At 38.3% G+C, this 25243-nt stretch overlaps 2 protein-coding genes across 5 annotated transcripts; one reads left to right on the top strand and one right to left on the bottom strand.

Moving 5' to 3' along the window:
- Positions 1-338: 338 nt before the first annotated feature.
- On the bottom strand, positions 339-15861 carry CycB (Cyclin B). Its single transcript, XM_071694403.1, has 8 exons — positions 15701-15861; positions 12369-12580; positions 11138-11354; positions 8948-9106; positions 6537-6776; positions 3249-3367; positions 2823-2949; positions 339-1250 (listed from the first exon to the last, which is right to left on the bottom strand). Exons 1-8 carry the CDS (start codon positions 15728-15730, stop codon positions 1143-1145), a joined length of 1212 nt encoding a protein of 403 aa, XP_071550504.1. The 5' UTR covers positions 15731-15861; the 3' UTR covers positions 339-1142.
- Positions 15862-16393: 532 nt separating this feature from the next.
- On the top strand, positions 16394-24748 carry LOC139766142 (CCA tRNA nucleotidyltransferase 1, mitochondrial). 4 transcript variants are annotated; one of them, XM_071694399.1, is made up of 3 exons: positions 16398-16532; positions 19215-19348; positions 23219-24748. In XM_071694399.1, the coding sequence occupies exon 3, from the start codon at positions 23231-23233 to the stop codon at positions 24473-24475; it is 1245 nt and encodes a 414-aa protein (XP_071550500.1). In that variant the 5' UTR covers positions 16398-16532; positions 19215-19348; positions 23219-23230; the 3' UTR covers positions 24476-24748. The 4 variants fall into 4 exon arrangements, with proteins under 4 accessions (XP_071550497.1, XP_071550500.1, XP_071550499.1 ...); XM_071694398.1 differs by having other exon boundaries at positions 19215-19407; XM_071694396.1 differs by lacking the exon at positions 19215-19348 and having other exon boundaries at positions 16394-16532.
- The last annotated feature ends 495 nt before the right edge of the window (positions 24749-25243 follow it).

Genomic DNA, 25243 nt, shown 5'->3' with positions numbered 1-25243 from the left:
TGATCAGATGTGGCCTTTTTTTAATCTGTTTCTGACACTACCTCACTGGTATGGGAAACTGCAATCAAAGTTGAAAAAAATAGTCTATGTTTGTTCTCATGCAGTGAATGTAAACTACAAAGTAGTGTCAAGGGCTTGGTTGTTAAATGATCATAAAGTATTCATTACAGTGAGAAGAGTGGATAGTTCAATGTAAACCATTAAGTAGTTTCAAGGGCTTGGCTCTTAAGTGATCATACAGTATTTCTTACAGTGAGAAGACAGGATAGGTGCTAATGATGCCAATGTTATTTTTTTACGCTTCCAAGTAGCAATAGGAAATATTGCAGACTAAAGTAATTCACAAAACACTTTATTCCTGGAAGAATACATCATTCATAAAGAGAGCGACAAGTATTCAACCAAAATATTAGGAACAAATATTACAGTATAATAAAATCTATAAAACTGTGGCCTGCATATTAGGCAATGAGGTTTTTATATGAAGTCTAAAGTTAACATGCAAAGTGATCAGATCAGGCAATATCAAAGAACAGACATCATCTTCATGCTTATGGCTATTCTTTTTACCCATTTTGTAAAATTTCTGCAGCTTACATTACATACATATCTAAAAGAAAAATATCTTGAATAAACTCAATTTTCTAAGAGTTGTATTAAGATCATTCTAGAGGTGGCAAATAATCTTGCACATTTTTTTCATTTTCACTTACAGTTGTCAGTTATATCTGAAATCCTCACATACAAAATACTAAAATATGAAATAAAAATGTAAATGTGGCAGAAATGCCTCGAGTCTTATACAGAACCATGCTCTTATTTGCACACAAAAAAAGAATTAAAATTCTCTGAAACAAAGTATATCTTTTACTATTTGAATGGCATTTGAGTATCAAGCCACAACTTGAAAAGGTTGTTCATTCAGAACCTTCATTAAAAAGTACACATTAAATCTGAGCATAAAAAAAAAATATATATTTATATATAAAGACATATATGTACATATGTATAGAGAACAGAAGAGTATTACTACATCCTGTATTATCACAAAAGTAAGACAGACTGTATCTGGCATCTTATAACAAATATATACAAAGACCAGTACAACCTGTTCCACTGTACAAAAACTCAAGACTGGTAATCTAAGTAAAGGGTCCTCTCTCAGCTAGCTTAGTTAGGATCTTGGATTTTAGCTGGGGAATGTCACTGATTTTCATTTGTTTACTGGCCTTGTATTTCTGTCTCACAGCCTGAAAAATACAACATACCATATCAACATATACATACAAAGACATAACAAATATACACATGTACATATTCATACTTGCTTGCCTTCATCCATTCCTGGCGCTACCCCACCCCACAGGAAAACAGCATCGCTGTCCTCTGCTCCAGCGAGGGAGCACCAGGAAAACGGACAAAAAGGCCACATTCGTTCACACTCAGTCTCTAGCTGTCACGTGTAATGCATCAAAACCACAGCTCCCCATCCAACTCCAGGCCCCATGACCTTTCCATGGTTTACCCCAGACGTTTCACATGTCTTGGTTCAGCCCACTGACAGCACATTGACCCTGGTATACCATATCATTCCAATTCACTCTATTCCTTACATGCCTCTCACCCTCCTGTATGTTCAAGCCCCGATCACTCAAAATCTTGTTCTCCACCTCTGAAACATGCATCCTCTTTGTCAATCTTTCCTCACTCAATCCCTCCTTATGTCCAAACCATTTCAACACACCCTCTTCTGCTCTCTCAACCACTATTTTTTATTTCCACACATCTCTCTTACCCTTTCATTTCCTAATCAAACCACCTCAAACCACATATTGGCGTCAAACATTTCATTTCTAACACATCCACCCTCCTCCATATAACTCTATCTATAGCCCACGCCTTACAAACATACAACATTGTTGGAACTACTATTCCTTCAAACATACCTATTTTTACTCTCTGAAATAATGTTCTCTCCTTCCACACATTCTTCATCGCTCCCAGAACCTTCATCCTCTCTCCCATCCTGTGACTCTCCCACTTCCATGGTTTCATCCGCTGCTAAGTCCACTCCCAGATATCTAAAACACTTCACTTCCTCCAATTTTTCTCCATTCATACTTACATCCCTATTAACTTGTCCCTCTACCCTACTGAACTTTGCTCTTATTCACATTTACTCTCAGCTTTCTCCTTTCACACTTTTCCCCAACTCAGTCACCAACTTCTGCAGTTTCTCTCTTGAATCAGCCACCATAGCTGTATCATCTGCAAACAACTGACTCACTTTCCAAGCCCTCTCATTCCCAATAGACTGCGTACTTGCCCCCTCTCTCTAAAACTCTTGCATATACCTCCCTAACCACCCCATAATTATAAAAAGTGAAACAGATCATAAGCATGCATTAAGGTGTGCTGCCACCAGCATTGTTTTAATAATTTTTTCTCGCCTTTCATAAAATGTATTGAAAATTACTTTGCTTTTAATCTCTGCTGAACATTTTTTCGTACACATGTTCATAATTTCCCATGTTAGTGAGGTAACATCAGGACCAAAAACATGGCCTCAAATATCTTTCCCACTTTAGCATGACAGTTTCAGTAACACCTGAGCAGTGCCTCATTTACAAACATTATTCTTTTGCTGTCATGTATATTATATCAAATCCATGGCCCACCATTCACAACCTTGCCACACTAACTTTGTGTACCCTGGATAAGCCTAATGACAGGACATAGCTCCTAACCCTCAAGAATGCTCAGCCCTCAGCACCCCAAAGCCCACTCCAAGGATATAGCAATTACTGTAAACTAAAACTTACTTGTTGCTTGGTGAAACTGCTCTTATTTATTATAGCAGCCATCTTGCACATAACAGGCATTAACTGATCTTCAGAGTAGCAAGAATAGTATATCAATGTGTCACTCCAGGGAATACCATCCAGTAGCCTGCAAAAATAATCAAACTGAACACAGTCATCCAAATGTACATACAATACACAATATATAACTTTTCACAATACAATAATTGCAAGCTCTAAGCCCCCTGTCTTTTAAAATGGACATACCAGCCATGATCATCAGACTTAAACACCAAACCTAAATACAACTATTAAGCCATGATGTCAGATGATACAGGTACACAGAAAGTCCAAGACAACCTTAATATATTCAGCAAATTTAGTTTGCAAACTCAGGTTAGCCTTATCTAATTGGCACACAAAGAAAATGCAAAACTGTGAACTTACTTGAGTGAAAGGCATAGAGCAGCAGCAGCCATTATTGATGGTTTATAATGACACATGTTGTACTCTGGCAGACACAATTCCATAAGGTATTTTGCCAATGTGTGTTGAGCTGCATCAACCTAGAATAAACAGTAAATCATTCAAAGAATGTTTAAATTACCACTTTTACATCCCCTACCCCCTCCCCTTAACTATGTGCTTTGGTTTTTCGAGGCTTCCACAAAAGCATTATCATAATACAACCAACAAGTCATCATACAAAAGACAAATGCATATGAATAAAATCAAGTTTTATATTTTGTCCCAGGAGAGGAGAGAAAAGAGCACTACTAATGTATCTCCAAAATGTTGTATGAGGTGACTATCAAGTGGAAGCATGGGGTTAGAAACCCCCCTCTCTTACATCATCACTTTCTAAACACTGAAAAGGAAGGAACACCAAAGTGAAGATTATACCTCGAAGGCTCATTCTAGGTTGTCTGTGTGTACACGTATATAATTTCATCAGAAAAAAAGGGTAAGTTTGGCGATATGTTTAAGAAGAGAAGCCTAAATGTTCTGGTTAAGAATGAAAAAGCTTAAAAATAAGGAGGATGAAGTGGTTCAGGAATATTCAATGGATAGAGTTCAAGGTCAGTGAGAGGAAGAACAAAATAAAGGAGTGGGTCCTCCATTCGTATCATACAGACATGCAAAACAGGGTTCATATGAAAGCTACAAGAAACACCAGGGAGTTTCCATCAAGTGAGTAACGGATGTCTGCATGTAGGAAAAGAGAAAGGAAATTACATTATTGTACAGTACAGAAAGGGAGTTTACATTACTGAGGCCCCAACTCACCAACAATCTCATGTTATTCCATTTCATTCATCGAGCACTCATACAACAATGTACTTCTTTAATTTTCTAACATTTCATACTTTAATTTCATACTAAATCCTCTGGTTATTCTCTCCCTTCAACTCTTGAAGAACTGCTAACTGTCCATGTCATCAAGGTTTTAAAAAAGTAAAGATTGCAATCAGATCACCCCTTCACATCTCCTTCTTTCATGGTGGGCAAGTAACTTATTTCTCTTGATTTCGGTTCCATCTTTTTTGCCCTCCTTTGAACCTCCCCTATGAGCTCTTTGTGCTTCTTCATGTGAAAACATGAGATGCACATTCTAGTTTTGGCTTTATGTAGGATATAAACAGCTTGTTAAATGAGGTTTATCTAATGTATCTGTGTAATTACTGATTTGTACTACATGGGGAGGGGAGGAAATGGTTTCAGGTGAAGATTAGTCTGCAGTAAGGATGTGTTATGTCAACATGGCTGTTTAATCTATTTATGGATGGGGAGGCGAGTGAGGTTCTTAGAAAGGGGCAGGTTTGCAGTCTGTTGGGGGGGGGGAGCGAGTCATTTGTTTGCTGATGACATGCCTCTGGTGACCCAATCAAGAAACTGCAGAAGCTGGTGTTTGTGTTTGGGAGTAAGTGTGAAAGAAGAAAGTCAAGTTAAATAAAAGTAAGGTTATGAAGAGAGACAGAAGGTTGGAGTGCAAGTTTAAATGAAGAAAAGCAGAAGAAAGAAGTATTACCAATAACTTGGCATGGACATGGCACCAGAAGGGAGACTGGAAGCTTAAGTTATCCATGGGGTGGATGAGTTGGCTAAGGTCATGGGAGTACTAAGGAGTGTCTGAAAAGAAAGGCTGTATTGTGAGGGCACTCGAAGTCATGTTCCCAGAACCTTCACCCCCCTTACGACTACTCAATTCTACTTCACTTCTTCCAAATTTCCTTCAAACTTACACCCCCAATAAACCTGTTCATCTGCCCTTTGCTAAACCTATTAATTTGCTTTTAATCACATTTACTCAGTTAACCTCTCTCACAATAACTCCCAAACTCATTCCCCAACTTTTGCAGTTTCTCACACAAATCTTCTACCAGTGCTGTCATCATCTACAACTGACTCATTTCCCAGGCCCCATTACCCCCTACAGCATGCATACTTACCCTTCTTTCCAGACCCTGCACTTACCTTCCTCACAACCTCAACCATAAAGAAATTAAACAGCCTTGGCAACATCACCATAGACCAACTTTCACCGGGAAGGACTGACTCTCTCTCTCTCTCTCTCTCTCTCTCTCTCTCTCTCTCTCTCTCTCTCTCTCTCTCTCTCTCTCTCTCTCTCTTTCTACTCATAAACATGTCTTAAATTCTTGATAAAAAGAATCTCTGCTTCAAGTAGCTTCCCTCTCGCACCATATTATGATCTTTCACAAGGCATCTCAACCAACCCTAGCATATGTTTTCTCTAGATCGATAAATGTCACAAGCAAATCCTTCTTTTACTCTTAAGTATTTCTCACATCTTTCAAAACAAACACCTGATCCACACACATCCTCTACCACAACTGAAACCACTTTCTTGGTCTCCAGTCTGATGCTCTGTACACATCTTAACCCTCACAATCACCACTCTCCCATACAAATGATCAGATACACTAAACAAACTTGTACCACTTTAAGTACTTTTACATACTTTTAGAGGAAGAGAACCCATAAATTGGAAATGAAATGCATAAGAATGAAATATGGATAGGTGACAGACTATGTGAGAAATATTTTCAAAGAGAGGTGAAGTACTTAGATTACCTGAGAGAGCCAATCAGGGTATACAGATGTGGTTCAAGGATATGAAAGATGAGAGATTAAGCAGATAAAAGGATGGATTAAGGGAGGCTTTGTGGTATTAAGTTTTGAACATTTAGGAAGGCAATAGCCTTACACTGGACAGAAAGAATTGGGGAGAGAATGGGGGTAATCTACTGTTAATGGGCTAGACCATGGCATTTGAAGCAGTGATAGTAATCAATGTGGCTTGGCTCATGCTAGAAGAGACTATTTTTTTTCAAACTATTCACCATTTCCCGCATTAGCGAGGTAGCATTAAGAACAGAGGACTGGGCCTTTGAGGGAATATCCTCACCTGGCCCCCTTCTCTGTTCCTTTGTTCTTTTGGAAAATTAAAAAAAAGAAAAAAACGAGAGGGGAGGATTTCCAGCCCCCTGCTCCCTCCCCTTTTAGTCGCCTTCTACGACACGCAGGGAATACGTGGGAAGTATTCTTTCTCCCCTATCCCCAGGGATAAAAAGAGACTAATTTTGGTATATTATACACAACAGCTATTGACTAGATGCATCCAATGAGAAACTTGTTTGTTCCTGATGCTAAATAATGAAAGTGGGAAAGGCAAACAGGTGTAAAAATAAGAAAAAAAATATTGTTTTTACTTACTGATCCAGCCTTGCTGTTCCTTCTAAGAAAGTGTAGTGGAAGAGGATACGACACATTGAAATTGAGCTTTGTCAGAATGCTGACTTCCATTCTGCGAATTTCCGTCTTGGTATATGCCTTGTCAGTTATGTATGCAAAGTCACCAATTTCTGGACAATACATCTCTTCATATTTGCAGGCTATAAACATGGCTGTCACACCAACTAGTTGCAATTTACTGCGGGCTACATTCCTCTCAAGCTGTAGACAAAATTAATCTATGAAATTCATAATCCTACTAGAGCTATGGTCACTTGCAGGAAGTTTTCATCACATGCCATCTTGCACTTTTACAGTATTCTTATCTTTCTCACCCCATTTCTGTAATTATCTGTCAAAACAGCTTACTCTGATGTATCCTATCCTTAACTGAAGAGAACAGCTTACACACAGCAAACATTTTCATTGCATATGAAATACACTCAACCCTAAAAAACCTCCCGCTGCATCTGTTCACCACTTTGACAGTCTGCATCTTTTCTTCAAACTTTTTTTTTTTTTTTTTTTTTTTTTTTTATACTTTGTCGCTGTCTCCCGCGTTTGCGAGGTAGCGCAAGGAAACAGACGAAAGAAATGGCCCAACCCCCCCCATACACATGTACATACACACGTCCACACACACAAATATACATACCTACACAGCTTTCCATGGTTTACCCCGGACGCTTCACATGCCTTGATTCAATCCACTGACAGCACGTCAACCCCTGTATACCACATCGCTCCAATTCACTCTATTCCTTGCCCTCCTTTCACCCTCCTGCATGTTCAGGCCCCGATCACACAAAATCTTTTTCACTCCATCTTTCCACCTCCAATTTGGTCTCCCTCTTCTCCTCGTTCCCTCCACCTCCGACACATATATCCTCTTGGTCAATCTTTCCTCACTCATTCTCTCCATGTGCCCAAACCATTTTAAAACACCCTCTTCTGCTCTCTCAACCACGCTCTTTTTATTTCCACACATCTCTCTTACCCTTACGTTACTTACTCGATCAAACCACCTCACACCACACATTGTCCTCAAACATCTCATTTCCAGCACATCCATCCTCCTGCGCACAACTCTATCCATAGCCCACGCCTCGCAACCATACAACATTGTTGTATAGTTCTTCAAACTATATTTATATTTATTTTGTTTTGTCAGTGTCTCCCGCGTTAGCGAGGTAGCACAAGGAAACAGACGAAAGAATGGCCCAACCCACCCACATACACATATATATACATACACGTCCACACATGCAAATATACATACCTATACATCTCAATGTATACATGTATATACACACACAGACATATACATATATACATATGTACATAATTCATACTGTCTGCCTTTATTCATTCCCATCGCAACCTCGCCACACATGAAATAACAACCCCCTCCCCCCTCGTGTGCGAGGTAGCGCTAGGAAAAGACAGTGTTTACATAGTGACCCTGCGGTCAATACGAAGAATGTTGGATACCCTGAGCAATGAGGAGGAACACTTATATGAATCAGTTAATGAGGAAAGTTAAGATAAATAACATGAGAAATCTGAGGAAATGAATGACTGATTTTGAGTGGGATTCCAGAACAGTAAGCCACTCCCATCATCTATGACAATCTGATATTAGTAGCAATGCCCAAGGCAAGATTGGTAACAAAGGAAGGTGTCATAACACTTTCCGAAATCAGAGCCACATGTGTAGGTTCACTGTAAGATAACAGAGTGCAGCATGGGGTGATACAGAGTACTTTAAGTTTAAATGTGGAAGTTGTGGGGTACTTAATGTACTCTGGAATATATGTGGCCATATCTTGGGCTCTGAACACAAGATAAAAAACACGAATGTGCTGGAATTGAAATGGCTCTGATATCTGGTGTCAGGTGAGTCAACAGTGCAAAGGATGAAAGCATAAAAGTGAAGTGTATTAAGAGATGGTCAACCAGTGTGTGCTCAAATGGTTCATGTATATGGAAAGGATAATGAAGGAAGACTAAAAGGATCTGTATGTCAAAAAAAGAGAGAAAACAAAGAGTTGGATTGAAAGAGACTTTACTGTATCTGGGCCTGAACATTCAGGAAGGTGAGAGGTGTGCATCTTACAGACTGAACTGAAATAATGTGACATATGGGGGGAAAGAGACATGCTGTCAGTGGACTTAACAAGCATTTCAAGTTATCCAGATAACCCACAGTAGGTTTTGGGTCTTGACTATGGATAGCAGGTTATGGATTTCATCCATTATACATGACAGCTACAGAACGGATATGTGCAAATGAGACCATTTTTTATTTGCTCCTAACACTACTTCAGTAAGGCAATAAAGGCAATTACACATAAAAATGGAACAATAATTACTGTCGGTCTTCAATTACCTACCTGTAGGTATCTGTCAATAATTGCAACAGTGAGATACAAAGTTTCCTGAAGTAGTGTGAAGCGCAGGTGCACCTGGACTAACCAGTCCACAAGAATAGCACGCATCTTTCCAGTGATCACCTGCCCTTCCAGATAACGAGGTCGTACTTTGTTGCTCTCCTGTCAAAATGTACAAGTTTAAAAGTTAAAAGGAGTTTTGAATAAACAGTATCTGGAGCACTAAAAAGTCACTGAATAATGAATATTCAGATCTGCTACAAATCCCAAAAGAGCTTGAAAAAAATCCCTCTTACACCCCCTCATTTCTTTCTTCATTCTATCTAGTCGTACTGCAGGCCCTCTCAAACAGCTCATCTCCACAGCCTGTATTCTTGACTCATCCCATGTCCATGTTTCAGCTGCATAGGTAAGGTGTCAGGAGAACTGTGTTGTCCTTCCTTCTTTTACGCAAAGCCTCTCTGCCTTTTTTTCTGTTACTCCCAATCACCAGTCCTTTTTCAGCTAACAATTCAACAGGATGTACACTATTTTCAATAATCCAGGCACCTCATGCCCTTGATTATACCATCATATACTACATCTCCAACTCTTGCATTCAGAGCACCGAGCAACAAGTTATGCACCCTTACATCAAACTTGACGAAGCACTCTTTCAGCCCATCCAAAAAGTAACCCTTTCTTCTTAACTCCTTTCACTACCAGCTATATAAATGCTAACAATCAGCCACCTCTAATAACTTATCTTCAATCAAACCTTCATCAACCTTGAACTTCCTTCCATTCTTCAACCTGTCCTATAGCTCCTCCTCCATCATAAGTGCCACCCCTTCTTTCAAAATAATCCCAAACTTTGCACCCCAAACACTACACTCTTCCCCTTCAACTCATTCTAATTCAGAGCCAGAACACCCAGATTCCTCACACTAAACATAGCACCTATGTCTTCTTTGTTCTCATCTAAGTTACATCCATGCACATTCAATATACTTCAATGAGGTTTTGAGAAGACTTTCTTGTGTTTCTTTCTTTTGTTAATGTACTCCTATCTATACCTCTGATGCCCATCCCCTTTGGGAACCTTGTTAGGTTACTGTAAGGAGGCAACTCTTAAGTGTTCCAGAGGCTCCTACTTAATGATCATACTTTCTACTTCACCTGATGTGTTTACCTAATGTTCTAACCTATTGCTTCTACCTAATGCTCCTAGCAATTACTTTTGACTAAAGTTTCTATTTAGTGCTTCAACCTATTGCTTCTATTTATTCCCAACACCATTTTGCGAAAACTTTAGGTTAGCGCAAAGTGCTCGTCACAGGAAAATCTAGAATTACGAAGAATGAGTTAGGGTTGTAAAGTGTTGTGTGTGACAAGGAGAGATTGTATGTCCAAGGAGAGTATGCCAGCAGTCCACTTATGGGTGAGCCAGAAAGACAGCTACACAAGTCAGAGGACTGCAACATAACCAATGAAGTGTTGGCTCACTAAGCAGTCGTCACTAACCCTCCACATACCCAGGCATGTATTGCCAGCAATGTATCTCCCACAGTGGCTGCCTACCAACTACTAAACTCCTATCCAATGTTCTTGTAAAGTAATAATACAAGGATTGAAGGGTCTCCAGCCCCTATCCCCCAAAACTCTTAATTTGCTTTTGCAACACATGAGATAAGTGAGGTGGGTTTTTATTACCCAATCCCCAGAGATAAAAATGCCTTCTTTAAAAGATAATTCATTTAAAAGTTATCCCAAGATTGTGCACATTATTAACCTCAGGCAGATAAATATCTCATGTTTAAGTAATAACAGCTCTAGTAACATTAAGAATGTGAAGAAGAATGTTCATTTCACCATAACTGTAAAAACATTGCATTACTTTTTAATCAACTCATTACCAATACAGTATTAATTTGATACAAGTGTTAAACAAGTAAACTGATCATCTTCCCAATACAATAAAAATCGGTGAGAAACTTGTTCGTACCAATACTCCTAGATTGTGCAGCTGTGTTAATTTACCAGTTACTGCAATAAGACACACACTGATCTTGAAAATGTCTTATTAAATTGAAACATCTATCAATGTCGATGTTTTTTTCCCCACTAAAAGTAATAACTACAAATACAACAAGTGTCCATGCAATTACAAAGAACCAATATGATTGCAAGCTAAAACCAGTTTGTAATACATACCTCCAATTCACGCAAGTACTTGTAAATGTCCATCACATACTCGGAAACTAACTGGGGATTTTTTCCATCTTCAGCATCTATGTTCTCAACATTCAAACACTGAGTGGAAAATGCAATCGATAATTCTTCCACCTCAGCCTCTTCCTCCACATCCATCTGTTCCTCCACATTCTCCACAGCATCATTTGAACACTTTGTATTTCCCTTGCCAGTGACTCTAAAAGCAAAGAACATTTACTTAACACTACAGTACCAATAAAATTGTCCTACGCTTAACATTGCTCTTCAGGTGTCAATACCAGATGAAAGTTATGAAAAACTGATCAGCTTTTATCAACCTCAAAGACTTTTATTACAGGTATTCAGGGAGGACTTAACTAAGATGCATATGATGCAGAAAGAAGCATTACATGTCAGTGAAGGATAATCATTTATAGAGTGAGCACAAGTATACTGAAAATACCTTTGACCTGAAAGACGAGATGGGTTAAAATCAGTAAGGGGGCAAGAATGTATTATGTCACCCATGTAGTTTTCTCTAAAATTGGTTATGCAAAACAAATGCTCTTATGCTGTATCTAGTAATATATAATGCAGGTAACCATAGTGCAAAACAATTTTGGAATACTGTTACAAAACACACATAAAAGGGGTTAAACTGCAACTGTTAAGCATTACTGATACATCTATACCCAAACATGCAATGTTTACACAAAACAATTTGATCTTGAAGTACTATAGAATTGGAGTAGATTATCCAGCAACACTTCTGCTTTTTAGCTGTAACAGATCTGAACAAAAATAACCTTAGCAATATACTTTCAATGCACAAAATCAGCCTTTAATAGAAAATGTCAGTATATTTGTCCTTAAGCATATTTTAATGATGCCACAGCAAAATACAGCTTAAAAACTGGGTATCAATAGTCTGGACCCTGGCAAAAGTAAATTCATCAATAAGTGATATATTCAATGACAAAACAAGATTAATGTATTGTGTAAGTTCTGCTGATAACTCCATAATTCTAAAGAAAAAATTTAAATAATTCAAGAATGAACACTGACATACAAATCCATACAAATCTTGATCCAGGAAGACATCACAAAGCCACAATTATGTGCATGGAATTTATGGATAACAAAAAACAAAAGCCCATTAAGAATTACATTTCGGCTACATACTAGAATTTTAAACATTAGAAGAGGGACTGTGAAAATTCAATATCATCACCTAGATAGTGAAGTACTAGTAGTAATCTTTGGCTTCCCTTGTTTGGGTACAATGGGCTGTTTCCTAGTAATATCAAGAGGCTTCAAAGGACCCTTGGGTCCAAGGACAGACACATTACGATTACTGACTTCTCCCAGAGCAGGCCGCTGTAGAACTGGTCCTTGCACCAACTTGGTTTCAACTTTTTTCAGTCCCTTGTCTGGCCTAATCAGCTGAAATGACATTTTTTTAAATTAAGACTATATCTCATTAAAATTAATGCTGCACTCAATCTGCACTTATGCCTGTCATTACTACTTTCATAACATACTTGTTACTCTGCATTTTTTCATGCTTCATCACCATTTCCAGTGATAGCGATGTAGTGCCAAGAACAGACTAAGAACGGCTGCATCTGCTCACATCCTCTCTCTCTCTCTCTCTCTCTCTCTCTCTCTCTCTCTCTCTCTCTCTCTCTCTCTCTCTCTCTCTCTTTTCAGTGGAGGGAACAAGAGGAAGACAGAAACCAAATTGGAGGTGGAAGGATGGAGTGTAAAAGATTTTGAGCAATCGGGGCCTGAACATACAAGAGGGTGAAAGGCGTGCAAGGAAGAGAGAGAATTAGAATGATGTGGTATAGTGGGGTCGACGTGCTGTCAATGGACTGAACCAGGTAATTTGAAGCATCTGGGGTAAACCATGGAAAGTTTAGTGGGGCCTGGATGTGGAAAGGGAGCTGTGGTTTCGATGCATTATACATGACAGCTAGAGACTAAGTGTGAACAAATGTGGCCTCTTTTGTCTTTTCCTAACACTATCTCGTGCAGGGGGGTGCTATTTCATGTGTGGTGGGGTGGCAACGGGAAATGGATGAAGGCAGCAAGTATGAATATGTACATGTGTATATATGCAGATGTCTGTGTATGTATATGTATGTATATATTGAAATGTATAGGTATGTTTATGCATGTGTGTGGGCATTTATGTATATACATGTGTATGTGGGTGGGTTGATCCATTCTTTCATCTGTTTCCTTGCGCTACCTCGCTAACACAGGAGGCGACAATTAAGTACAATAAAAATAATATATATATGTACACACAAAAAAGCACACAAGTAATATAAGTGTAACTTAGGTTGTGTGTAATTACTGACAGTCTTATGTAAATCAAATTTGTTTCACTTAGTAAATATACAAGAACAAAGGAATGTACTAATTAACTAGCTAAGAGTAGCCCAAAGTCCCTACTCTATCTATAAATGGAACACGTACAGCTATGGTAGATTATGGCAATAACGATTCCACTGGAGTATAACATATAAACTTAGATCACATGCATCCACCAATTCATGACTTACCATAATTCAATTGTTTATAAATACATCACATTTTTAAAGAATGTGCATAAAGTCTTGTAACATACCCAAAGGAACAAGATCCCACCTATAGTTTACATTCAATGTTGATAGCAAAATCAAGGAGTCGTGCATTTCTTGCATCAGCATGGAAAGATTTGTAGCAAAATTACAATATATAACAGAGTAACATCAGTACAGGACAATGAGCTCCTAGGACAACATGCGAGTTCTGAATCTTGTTTCTGCCATCAACTGTGCCTCAGTGCACCTAAAGTTGTATGAATGGTTTTAAGCAGTCCAGTTGTGCGTACACAATCCACTAATGGCTCACATACTGCTCAGCAATAGCGAAAGGTGTTGAGCCCAGCACCAGTAAACAAGTGTTCAGTAGAGGCACTGGGTCACATCACTGGGTGTAACAAAACCCCACAACATGCAAACAAATTATAAAAGGTATGCCATCCACACTGTTTGTGTTTAAAGCAGCTCGTAGAAAAAAGTTCAATATTAAAAACAAACCCTTAACACTAATTAATGAATCACTTTCCCCACAATGCAGCAGAATTAAAGTGAATTTCCTCAAATTAAACCACAAAGTACCTAAATGAAAATCACACAGCTTGTCTGTGTATTACTGTATAAGTGCACTATGTACTGCGTCTTATAACAACCTGAACTTGAGATAATATAACCTGCAAATTCGTTGACCTATGGCCTTTTCACAAATATATTTCTTCATTTGAATAAATGTGATGACATTCAATATTTCACAACTGATATTCCAAGTTAATGAATTCATTTTGACTCTACTGGAGTAAGTATTTATTCACTTATATGTATCTGCAAGCCTGATTTCGGTTAAACTTTTAGAAAAGTACTTACCTATTACAGCCGAGTACACAATGTCCGCTGAACGACTTTGGTCACTTCAGTGCCAATTTACCTCGGCTTTGGAGACTGTACGGTATTACATAAGGCCCACCCCGTATCACAGACCCTATAATCTGGCCATGAGGCTATCATCTCGGTACGCTGTGCCAATAAAGCCACCCAATACCACGAAAATCCAAGTGGTTTGCAGTATGACACTCGTGTGTTCCTACAAAATCCTCTGCAATGTTGTGTTGTTCTCGCTTCTGTTCCTGTCCCAAAACTCTGCACCACACGCCACATGGTCAACCGATTGCTAAATGTCACAAATTTGACAAAATTTACATTACATTCGTAAAAAAAAATAAACATTAACAATATTTAGAGAATACTGTTTAAGCTTCATATAAACAGGGCATGTTATAGTGTTACTGGAAATTTTAGTGGTATTTGAATATGTTAGGTATACGTGTGCTTATCATTTTCATGCTATTTTGCTTTAAAATCTCTTTGGGAGACATCGGACAAAAACACTGATAAGAACTGGGCGACCAAAGTTACAGGAACAGATTACGACTCTGAAGTTGGTTAGATAATCTTTGGGTATAGCTCCACCGCTTTCTCAAGTTTACAGTGGAAAGCCCAGTACTGTGTTTTATTAAGGCCAACCCTTGAAACAAACACAGACATTAGAATCTTTTTTGTATTAATCTTTAACAATCTCTATTGCTTATAAATCATTACAAATGTAAGACTCACTTTACGAAGCGTCTAGCTTGCAAATAACGGAACTGACGTCGCAGTGACTTAGAAATGACAGATTCACCAACAGATTTAGATAACTGGTAGTCAAATGCTAGACACAAGATCAAAATGTGGAAAATACTTCAAAAGACAGAATTCACGACACCAACCAGAAATATGCACCATTGTAGTGAAATTATCATATATAAATACATGAAATAAAGCAACCATTGCCCTGTTGACTTTTATGCTCGTGGCAAGTAATAATCACTGGAGATTTAACTTGAACATAGCCTACCAAAACCAACATGGCGAACCTTGAAAACATTTCACCGTGTTTCACACTTTCTTACACCCTTCTCCGGAAAGATACACTTACATTGAGAGGTTGTGTTGTTCTTAAAGCCATCTTCTTCACAAACACTAGTAATTAATCAATGGCTATGGCGTGTTTTCCGAAAATATCTGATGCTAGCGAGACTCAAGCTAACTGAACGGTGACTCTCCTCAACTGTTCAAACACCGCGGTGGTCACGTGATCCTTGGTTTAAATGCCGCGCTGCTTGTTGATTGGTCGAGCGAGGACCAGCGCGCAACGCTGATTGGTCAAAAGAACGGAAGCAATGGCGAGTCAATGAGAGATTTAAATTGTGACGTCACGTATATATATTCAATATAGGAAAATCAGCTTCTAATTGATACATGATCAAATCTTATTATACAAACGAGAGTCAATTATTTACTGAAATACAATTCATATGCTCTGTCTGTACACAACAACAAATTCATGGTTTGCATTCATTATGTAGCAAAGAGTCTTAAAAATAGATAATAAACTCCCATGAAAATATTAACAAAAGGTGATACTCAAAATAAGTTTTTAATCTAAGGTATTTTGACCTATAATATCCCATAATTCATTTATATTTTTCTGCTATATATCATCAGTAATTGTCTCATATATCATCAGTAATTTGTTTTACTTTATATTGAAATCCTTAAAATTTATCACATCAAAAATAAAATATCAAATACTATTTCGTTCAGTTTATCAATTCAAGGATTATAATGTCCACCACAAATCCTTCTTGTTTACACTAATCAGCTGATGGGGACCAGCGAGATGAGCAATGATTGTTAGGATTTTACCACGCTTTTGCAGATTGACACTCACTTCTGTAAATACATTCCTTTGGCAGTTTACTCGTCAGGTAAATCATAGAAATGCATGGTCATGAAACTTTCCCTGGTTGACACAACCCTCGTTGTTATTTGTGAATTTATGTTCTTAATCTTTTCGGTCATCTGTTGGCACTCTAAGTCTGACTTGTAGTCTGTATCCATTTGGATCCGTTAAAAAAATCCCGATTTTATGTGTAGATACTTTGTTGAGTTTCTAAGTTTTGTTTTATATGACTCAAAGATTAGATAAATTCAGGGATTTGAGTGCGATCTAAGGATCTGCATCTCTTTTTATTTACCTGCAGCAAATTTGAGAACAGAATCAATCAGGTAGTTTTCTCAGGGGGAAGAGCATGCTTTGGTCAATAGAATTTTACGATGTGAGACGAATTTGGTTATAACATTTTTTTATTTGATTTTTCATTTTTTATTTGATTTAAAGTTTTTTTTTAACCTACTTCCACAAGTTTATGGCTGCCAAAAAGTGGGCAGGGTTTTGAAGAGGCGGTTAATTTCTTAGGTAAAACCAACTGTTCAGAGTGTAAGGAATCAGTTGGTATAACTTTCATAAAATTCTCGAGGAGGGACACCTTTGGTGAACCAAAGTAATTTTCGAATGAGCTTTTGGTATGCGCAAGGACATTCTAAAATGATCATCCTGTGCACAGTTGAAGACAGACATTCAACTGGACTTGTTTAGATTTTATAGAGCTATATTTGGTTCGTAATTTGATATATAAAATGAGTACAACTTGTATAAAAGGGTTAGAAATGATGTTACTTACTATTTATGCCATTTTTCAGCAATTATGAGAAACTTTTGAAAGTAACATTCATGTCATGTTACAGCAGTAAAGCAGCATTTGCCATTAAATGTACTTCAGCACAACTTGGTAGCCATTGTGTGCCTAAAGGAATGAACATATTGCCTTGTTCCTGAAATAAAATAAAATTGCAAAACTTGTAAAATCACAAATTCCTCCCATGATGAAATGTCAGAAAGGATGCTAAGAATCATGTCATCAGTCATTAACTCTTAATGTCCAATATGTTGGAAAAATTCAATATTTTTCTTTGACGGATAATGTTTCCCCTCAAAAAACACATCCTAAATCATATTGCATACACTAGTCCCAGAAAAATATTTTGTTATTCCATATAAGATCAAAATTGCATAGAGATGCCAACTCCTTATAAAGATGCATGCTAAAACATACATTCCCTTGATTTCTTGTCAACACCTATTCATAATCCTGGCAGCGACTATCAATGGATATATTGGTACCTCTCTTACAGAATGAGGGAATATAGTAAATATTAGATTACACATACCATATGTACTGCAATTTTCCTCTTGATTTAACACCATATATTTTATTATTATATATTACAAGGTTTCATATTTTTCATTATTATTCAAACATTTTCCCTCTCCTTCATAATTATCCCACTGATAAGCTGTTTAATCTCACAAAATAGGATAAATGATTGAAAATGAAAAAAAACATTCTTGAATTATTATATCAAGAAAAATTAAGGAATCCATGAATAAAACAAAGACCTCAAACTTAGGAACCGTGTATCTTCTTTCTGTTATTCCATTGACCTCAGCCCACCTTGATTGTAAGTATGACTGTCATTGAGAAGATGATTGAATGCTTGTTTGATGACTTGTTCAACTTTGGTACATACAAAAAAACATGCTTATAAGAAATCACAAACAAGTGATCAAAAGGCAGATACAGATTCGTCAATCTCAACTTACCCTTATTATTATCATTCTTGGTGAGTAATTGTCGGTGATGATTGATATTAATAAAACTTGACAATTATATAAATGAATATGTACTATACTGGAGTGAGTTATGGGTGGGGATATATTTATTTATTTATTATTTATTGTACTTGATCACCGTTTCCCATGTCAGCAAGGAAGCGCCAGGAAACAGACGAAGAATGGCCCCTCCACTCACATGCATATATATATACATAAACGCCCATATACATATGTATACATATCAACATATGCACATATACATACACATACACAGACATATATACATAAATACATATTCATACATGCTTGCCTTCGTCCATTCCTGACACTACCCCACCCCACAGGAAACAGCATCGCTACCCCTTGCTTCAGCAAGGTAGCACCAGGAAAACAGACAAAATTGGCCACATTCATTCACACTCATTCTCTGGCTTTCACGTATAATGCACTGAAACCACATCTTCCTATCCACATCCAGGCCCCACAGACCTTTCCATGGCTTACCCCAGATGTTTCACATGCCCTGGTTCAATCAGTTGACAGCACATTGACCTTGGCATACCACATCATTCCAATTCACTCTGTTCCTTGCAAATCTCTCACCCTCCTGTACGTTCAAGCCCCAATTGCTCAAAATCTTTTTCACTCCTTCCTCCACCTCCAATTTGGTGTCCTGCTTATCCTTGTTACCACCCAGTACTCTTACCTAATGTGTCTACCTAATATTCCAGCTTATTAATTCTAATCAGTTCCTCCTGCTTAATGTTCTTATACACTACTTCTTCCTAATGCTCATCTAATGTTCCCACCTTCTACTTCTATCAGTTGCTTCTCCTGTTTTGCCAAAAGACTGGGCCAGTGCATAGCACTCACCACGTAAAAATCTAGTCATGAGTTAAATGTTGTGTTGCAAGGAGAGATTGTATGTTTTTAGGCAGAATACCAGCAGTCCACCTGTGGGTGAGGCAGAATGAAAAAACAGCTACCTGGGTCATAGGAGTGCAACTTGACAACCACTGAAGTGCTTGCTCAATCACAGCCGTTAATGACCCTCCTGGTACCCAGACGGTTAGTACTGTTAATATACCTCCCTTGTCAGTGGCTGCCTACCAACTGCTACTTATCAGGTAGGGACAAAAATAGGATCTCAGTTACTTCCTAGTATAAGTGACACTATTATACATGTAATGATGATTTAGTTGCTCACCTCGACTCTGTAGATTTGATATGGAATGAATTTTTTACCTTTATCTCCTACTTTCACAAGATGATATTACTGCAAAGTGACCAGGGTTTTGAAATAGAGGGAAATTATGGGATAAAACCTATCAAATGGTCGGTGTAAAGAATTAGTTCATACTTTTTTTTCAAATCCATCACCTAGAAGAGAAGGAATGCCTGTAGCATCCCAAAATAATTTGTGAAGATCCTCATATTTGCAAGGACCTTTACAGATGACCATCCTGTAGACTGTTGACACTTTGTTCAGATTCTGTAGATTTTTGTTGATTTCCTTTATTTCACTAACATTGGGCCCTAAGGAAAGTATGTGGAATTTGGATAGTGGATCATAGTAAGTGAGGATTGCTATAGTGTGAACATAATTAAAATGAGAATGGATGGTAAAATTTAGAGTGGTTTGAATGTAAGTAGAGCGAATAATCAAATAATACGGGTGGGATTATGAATATGGGAAGAGAGAACACAGTCTCATTAGTGGAGTAATCCCAATTATAATATCTTAAAGTGTATGTAGCATGAGTTTTACTACTGTTTGTCAGAATGTCCTATAAACTACAGAAACTATGAGAAGTGAATATAGGCAAATTCTAAGTACTGTACAGTATAATTTCCATGTTATGCTATGTTATTTTGTGGCATATTACTTTTGTACTATATGCATATAATTTACCAGTGCTGTATCATCAGCGAACAACAGACTGCATACTTGTCCCTCTTTCCAAAAGTCTTGCATTCAACTCCCTAACAACCTCATCCATAAACAAATTAAACAACCATGGAGACATCACGCACCCCTGCCGCAAACCGACATTCACTGAGAACCAATCACTTTCCTCTCTTCCTACTCGTACACATGCCTTACATCCTTGATAAAAACTTTTCACTGCTTCTAACGACTTGCGTCCCACACCATATATTCTTAATACCTTTCCCAGAGCATCTCTATCGACTCTGTTATATGCCTTCTCCAGATCCATAAATGCTACATACAAATCCATTTGCTTTTCTAAGTATTTCTCACATACATTCTTCAAAGCAAACACCTGATCCACACATCTTTTACCACTTCTGAAACCACACTGCTCTTCTCCAATCTGATGCTCTGTACATGCCTTCACCCTCTCATTCAATACCCTCCCATATAATTTCCCAGGAATACTCAACAAACATATACCTCTGTAATTTGAGCACTCACCTTTACCCCCTTTACATTTTAACAATGGCACTATGCAAGCATTCTTCCCATCCTCAGGCACCACACCATGAGTCATACATACATTAAATAACCTCACCAACCAGTCAACAACACAGTCAGCCCCTTTTTTAATAAATTCCATCGCAGTACCATCCAAACCCACTGCCTTGACAGCTTTTATCTTCTGCAAAGCTTTTACTACCTCTTCTCTCTTTACCAAATCATTCTCCCCAACCCTCTCACCTTGCACACCACCTCGACCAAAACACCCTATATCTGCCACTCTATCATCAAACACATTCAACAAACCTTCAAAATACTCACTCCATCTCCTTCTCACATCACTACTTGTTATCACCTCCCCATTAGCCCCCTTCACTGATGTTCCCATTTGTTCCCTTGTTTTATGCACTTTATTTACCTCCTTCCAAAACATCTTTTTATTCTCCCTAAAATTTAATGATACTCTTTCACCCCAACTCTAATTTGCCCTCTTTTTCACCTCTTGCACCTTTCTCTTGGCCTGCTGCCTCTTTCTTTTATACATCTCCCAGTCATTTCCATTATTTCCCTGCAAAGATCGTCCAAATGCCTCTTTCTCCTCTTTCACTAACAATCTTACTTCTTCATCCCACCACTCACTAACCTTTCTAATGCCCACCTCCCACGCTCCTCATCCCACAAGTATCTTTTGCGCAAGCCATCACTGCTTCCCTAAATACATCCCATTCCTCCCCCTCTCCCCTTATGTCCTTTGTTCTCACCTTTTTCCATTCCGTACTTAGTCTCTCTTGATACTTCCTCACACAGGTCTTCTTCCCAAGCTCACTTACTCTCACCACTTTCTTCACCCCAACATTCTCTTTTCTTTTCTGAAAACCTCTACAAATCTTCACCTTCGCCTCCACAAGATAGTGATCAGACATCCCTCCAGTTGCACCTCTCAGCACATTGATATCCAAAAGTCTTTCTTTCACGTGCCTATCAATTAACACATAATCCAATAATGCTCTCTGCCCATCTCTCCTACATACATACATATACTTATGTATATCTCTCTTTTTAAACCAGGTATTCCCAATTACCAGTCCTTTTTCAGTGCACAAATCTACAAGCTCTTCACCATTTCTGTTTAAACACTGAACACCCCATGTACACCAATTATTCCCTCAACTGCCACATTACTCACCTTTGCATTCAGTTCACCCATCACTATAACCCGGTCCCGTGCATCAAAACTACTAACACACTCACTCAACGCTGGTGGCTGATTCGGGTGAGAAACTGCAGAAGCTGGTGACTGAGTTTGGTAAAGTGTGTGAAAGAAGAAAGCTGAGAGTAAATGTGAATAAGAGCAAGGTTATTAGGTACAGTAGGATTGAGGGACAATTCATTTGGGAGGTAAGTTTGAATGGAGAAAAACTGGAGGAAGTGAAGTGTTTTAGATATCTGGGAGTGGATTTGGCAGCAGATGGAACCATGGAAGCAGAAGTGAGTCATAGGGTGGGGGAGGGGGTGAAAGTTCTGGGAGCGTTGAAAAATTTGTGGAAGGCGAAAACGTTATCTTGGAAAGCAAAAATGGGTATGTTTGAAGGAATAGTGGTTCCAACAATGTTATATGGTTGTGAGGCATGGGCTATAGATAGAGTTGTGTGGAGGAGGGTGGACATGCTGGAAATGAGATGTTTGAGGACAATATGTGGTGTGAGGAGGTTTGATCGAGTAAGTAATGAAAGGGTAAGAGAGCAGAAGAGGTGTTTTGAAATGGTTTGGTCACATGGAGAGAATGAATGAGGAAAGATTGACAAAGAGGATATATGTGTCAGAGGTGGAAGGAACGAAGAGAAGTGGGAGACCAAATTGGAGGTGGAAAGATGGAATGAAAAAGATTTTGAGTGATCGGGGCCTGAACATGCTGGAGGGTGAAAGGTGTGCAAGGCATAGTGAATTGGAATGATGTGGTATACTGGGGTCGACGTGCTGTCAGTGGATTGAACCAGGGCATGTGAAGCGTCTGGGGTAAACTATGGAAAATTTTGTGGGGCCTGGATGTGGAAAGGGAGCTGTGGTTTCGGTGCATTATACATGACAGCTAGAGACTGAGTGTGAATGAATGTGGCCTTTGTTGTCTTTTCCTAGCACTACCTCATGCACACGCAGGGGGTAGGGGGTTGTCATTTCATGTGTGGTGGGGTAGCGACTGGAATGAATAAGGGCAGACTATGAATTATGTACATGTGTATATATGTATATGTCTGTGTGTGTATATATATGTATACGTTGAGATGTATAGGTATGTATATGTGCGTGTGGACGTGTATGTATATACATGTGTATGTGGGTGGCTTGGGCCATTCTTTTGTCTGTTTCCTTGTGCTACCTCGCTAACGCAGGAGACAGCGACAAAATGTAATAAATAAATAAATAGCATGTAATTTAATATTAGATGCCAAATGACATTAATGTAATTCAATGACATTCATGTAATTCTATTTTTGCAGCATTTGCACACAATGAAATTTGGAGAGAGTCAGATGTCTGCAGTCCTGCGTCCAGGAGTCAAGAAATTAGCAAGTATTTTTGATGACCATGGGTATGAGGTGCGAATAGCAGGAGGAGCAGTGAGGGACTTACTCATGGGCAAAGTTCCCCATGACTTAGATTTTGCAACAACGGCAACTCCAGAACAAATGAAATCAATGTTTGAAAGTGAAGGAGTGAGGATGATTAATGCTGGTGGAGAAAAACATGGAACAGTGACTGTGCGTCTTGAAGAAGAGAACTTTGAGTGCACAACTCTGAGAATTGACCTGGTGACTGATGGTAGGCATGCAGAGGTACAGTTCACCAAAGATTGGCTGTTGGATGCAAGCCGTCGTGATCTCACCATTAATGCTATGTTCCTTGCTTTGGATGGCACTGTGTTCGACTATTTTGATGGAAGTAAACATCTTCAAGATAGGTTTGTCACCTTTGTTGGTGAGGCAGATAAGCGGATTAAAGAAGACTACCTGCGGATACTCCGCTACTTTCGTTTTTACGGCCGCATTGCAAATAGCCCTGATAATCACAGCAAAGAAGTTTTAGAGAGTATCAAGGCTAATGCAGAAGGTCTTAAAAAGATTTCTGGAGAGAGAATATGGGTAGAACTACAAAAAATAATCACAGGAAATTATGGAGGTGATATTCTAATCAAAATGGTAGAGTGTGGTATAGGACCATTCATTGGTTTCCCAGAAAATTTTATGTGTGATAATGTTAGATCTGTGTACAAAAGATGTGAGGAAGCAAATATAACAATAAAAGAAATGCATCACATGACTCTTTTAGCCTCGGGATTTTCAAATGAAGAAGATTGCATCAAATTCATAGCAAGAGTTAAGTGTTCTAAAAAGGAGCAAGAGTTATTGTTTCATATTGTTGATTACAGAGACTTTGCAATGCAAGCATCTTCCTTCAGGGAAATAAAAGATCACATTGTGGACCTTGTGATAGGTGAGAAAAGAAACAAAGACATTGCATTTTTATATGTTAGTGAACTTCTGAAATATGCATGTAGAGTGGAATATCTAAAGGAGATGAATCAATGGGTCATACCAAAGTTTCCTGTAAATGGCAACATGGTTGGAGAAAAAGGTATTCCACGTAAGAAAACAAAAGCGGCCCTGAATGATATGCTACAGGAATGGAAAAAGTCAGATTTTTCATTGGATACTGAACAACTCTTAAGTACGTTAGATGTTACTCGATATCAGTGATGTAAGGAAAAGTGAAAGGCAACTATAGGGCATCCTCAGCATCCCATTAGAATGTCAAATTCTGCCATTTTGCATCATGCATGTGTCATCACACCCTCCTTAGTGTTAAGGTGATAAACCACTGGGTTTGACACATTAGATCATGATTTCATATTTCTATATGGAGCCACTTAAATTTAGTCTTTGGTTATAAGTTTAACCAAGTAATATGTTTTATAGGTAAAAGAAAACTTGACATACCATGTATCTAGACTAAATATACTTTCAAGTTAGTGCAAGTATTTTTAATATGGCTTTATGTATTTGCCACTTCCTACTAGATCACTGGCCAACATGGAAACTACAGAATATAACACATAATTTGCTTTCTTTAGTTTATCTATTATTTATCCATTTCCAGTTCACTTGGGTGAAATCGGGTTCACAAAACCTGTGCAAAATGGCTGCAGCCATTCCATTTTCACTGAAGGTCACTTGCATCTTTGGCGAGACTCTTACAGATTTAGTGTCCCATCTCTGAGGTAGACTTCCCACATTTCAGAAGTGATAGACATTCAGGTTCTGCTAAGAGGCCTCTTACAAATCATTATCACCATTAACACATTTTTATTTGCTAGAGACACAACATTGTCTGTTGCCATGTGTTTCATAAACATTAGTGGAAAAAATAATTAGGGTCTAAGACATGGAAGAATAACTACAAATAGTCACAAAACATTAATAAATGAAATTTTGATAATGGAATTTGTTTTAAATGCTAAAGTCTCA

Source organism: Panulirus ornatus, chromosome 57 (assembly GCF_036320965.1).
Source record: "Panulirus ornatus isolate Po-2019 chromosome 57, ASM3632096v1, whole genome shotgun sequence".
In the NCBI taxonomy this organism is placed as follows: domain Eukaryota; kingdom Metazoa; phylum Arthropoda; class Malacostraca; order Decapoda; family Palinuridae; genus Panulirus; species Panulirus ornatus.
This window is presented reverse-complemented; position numbering and strand designations above follow the sequence as displayed.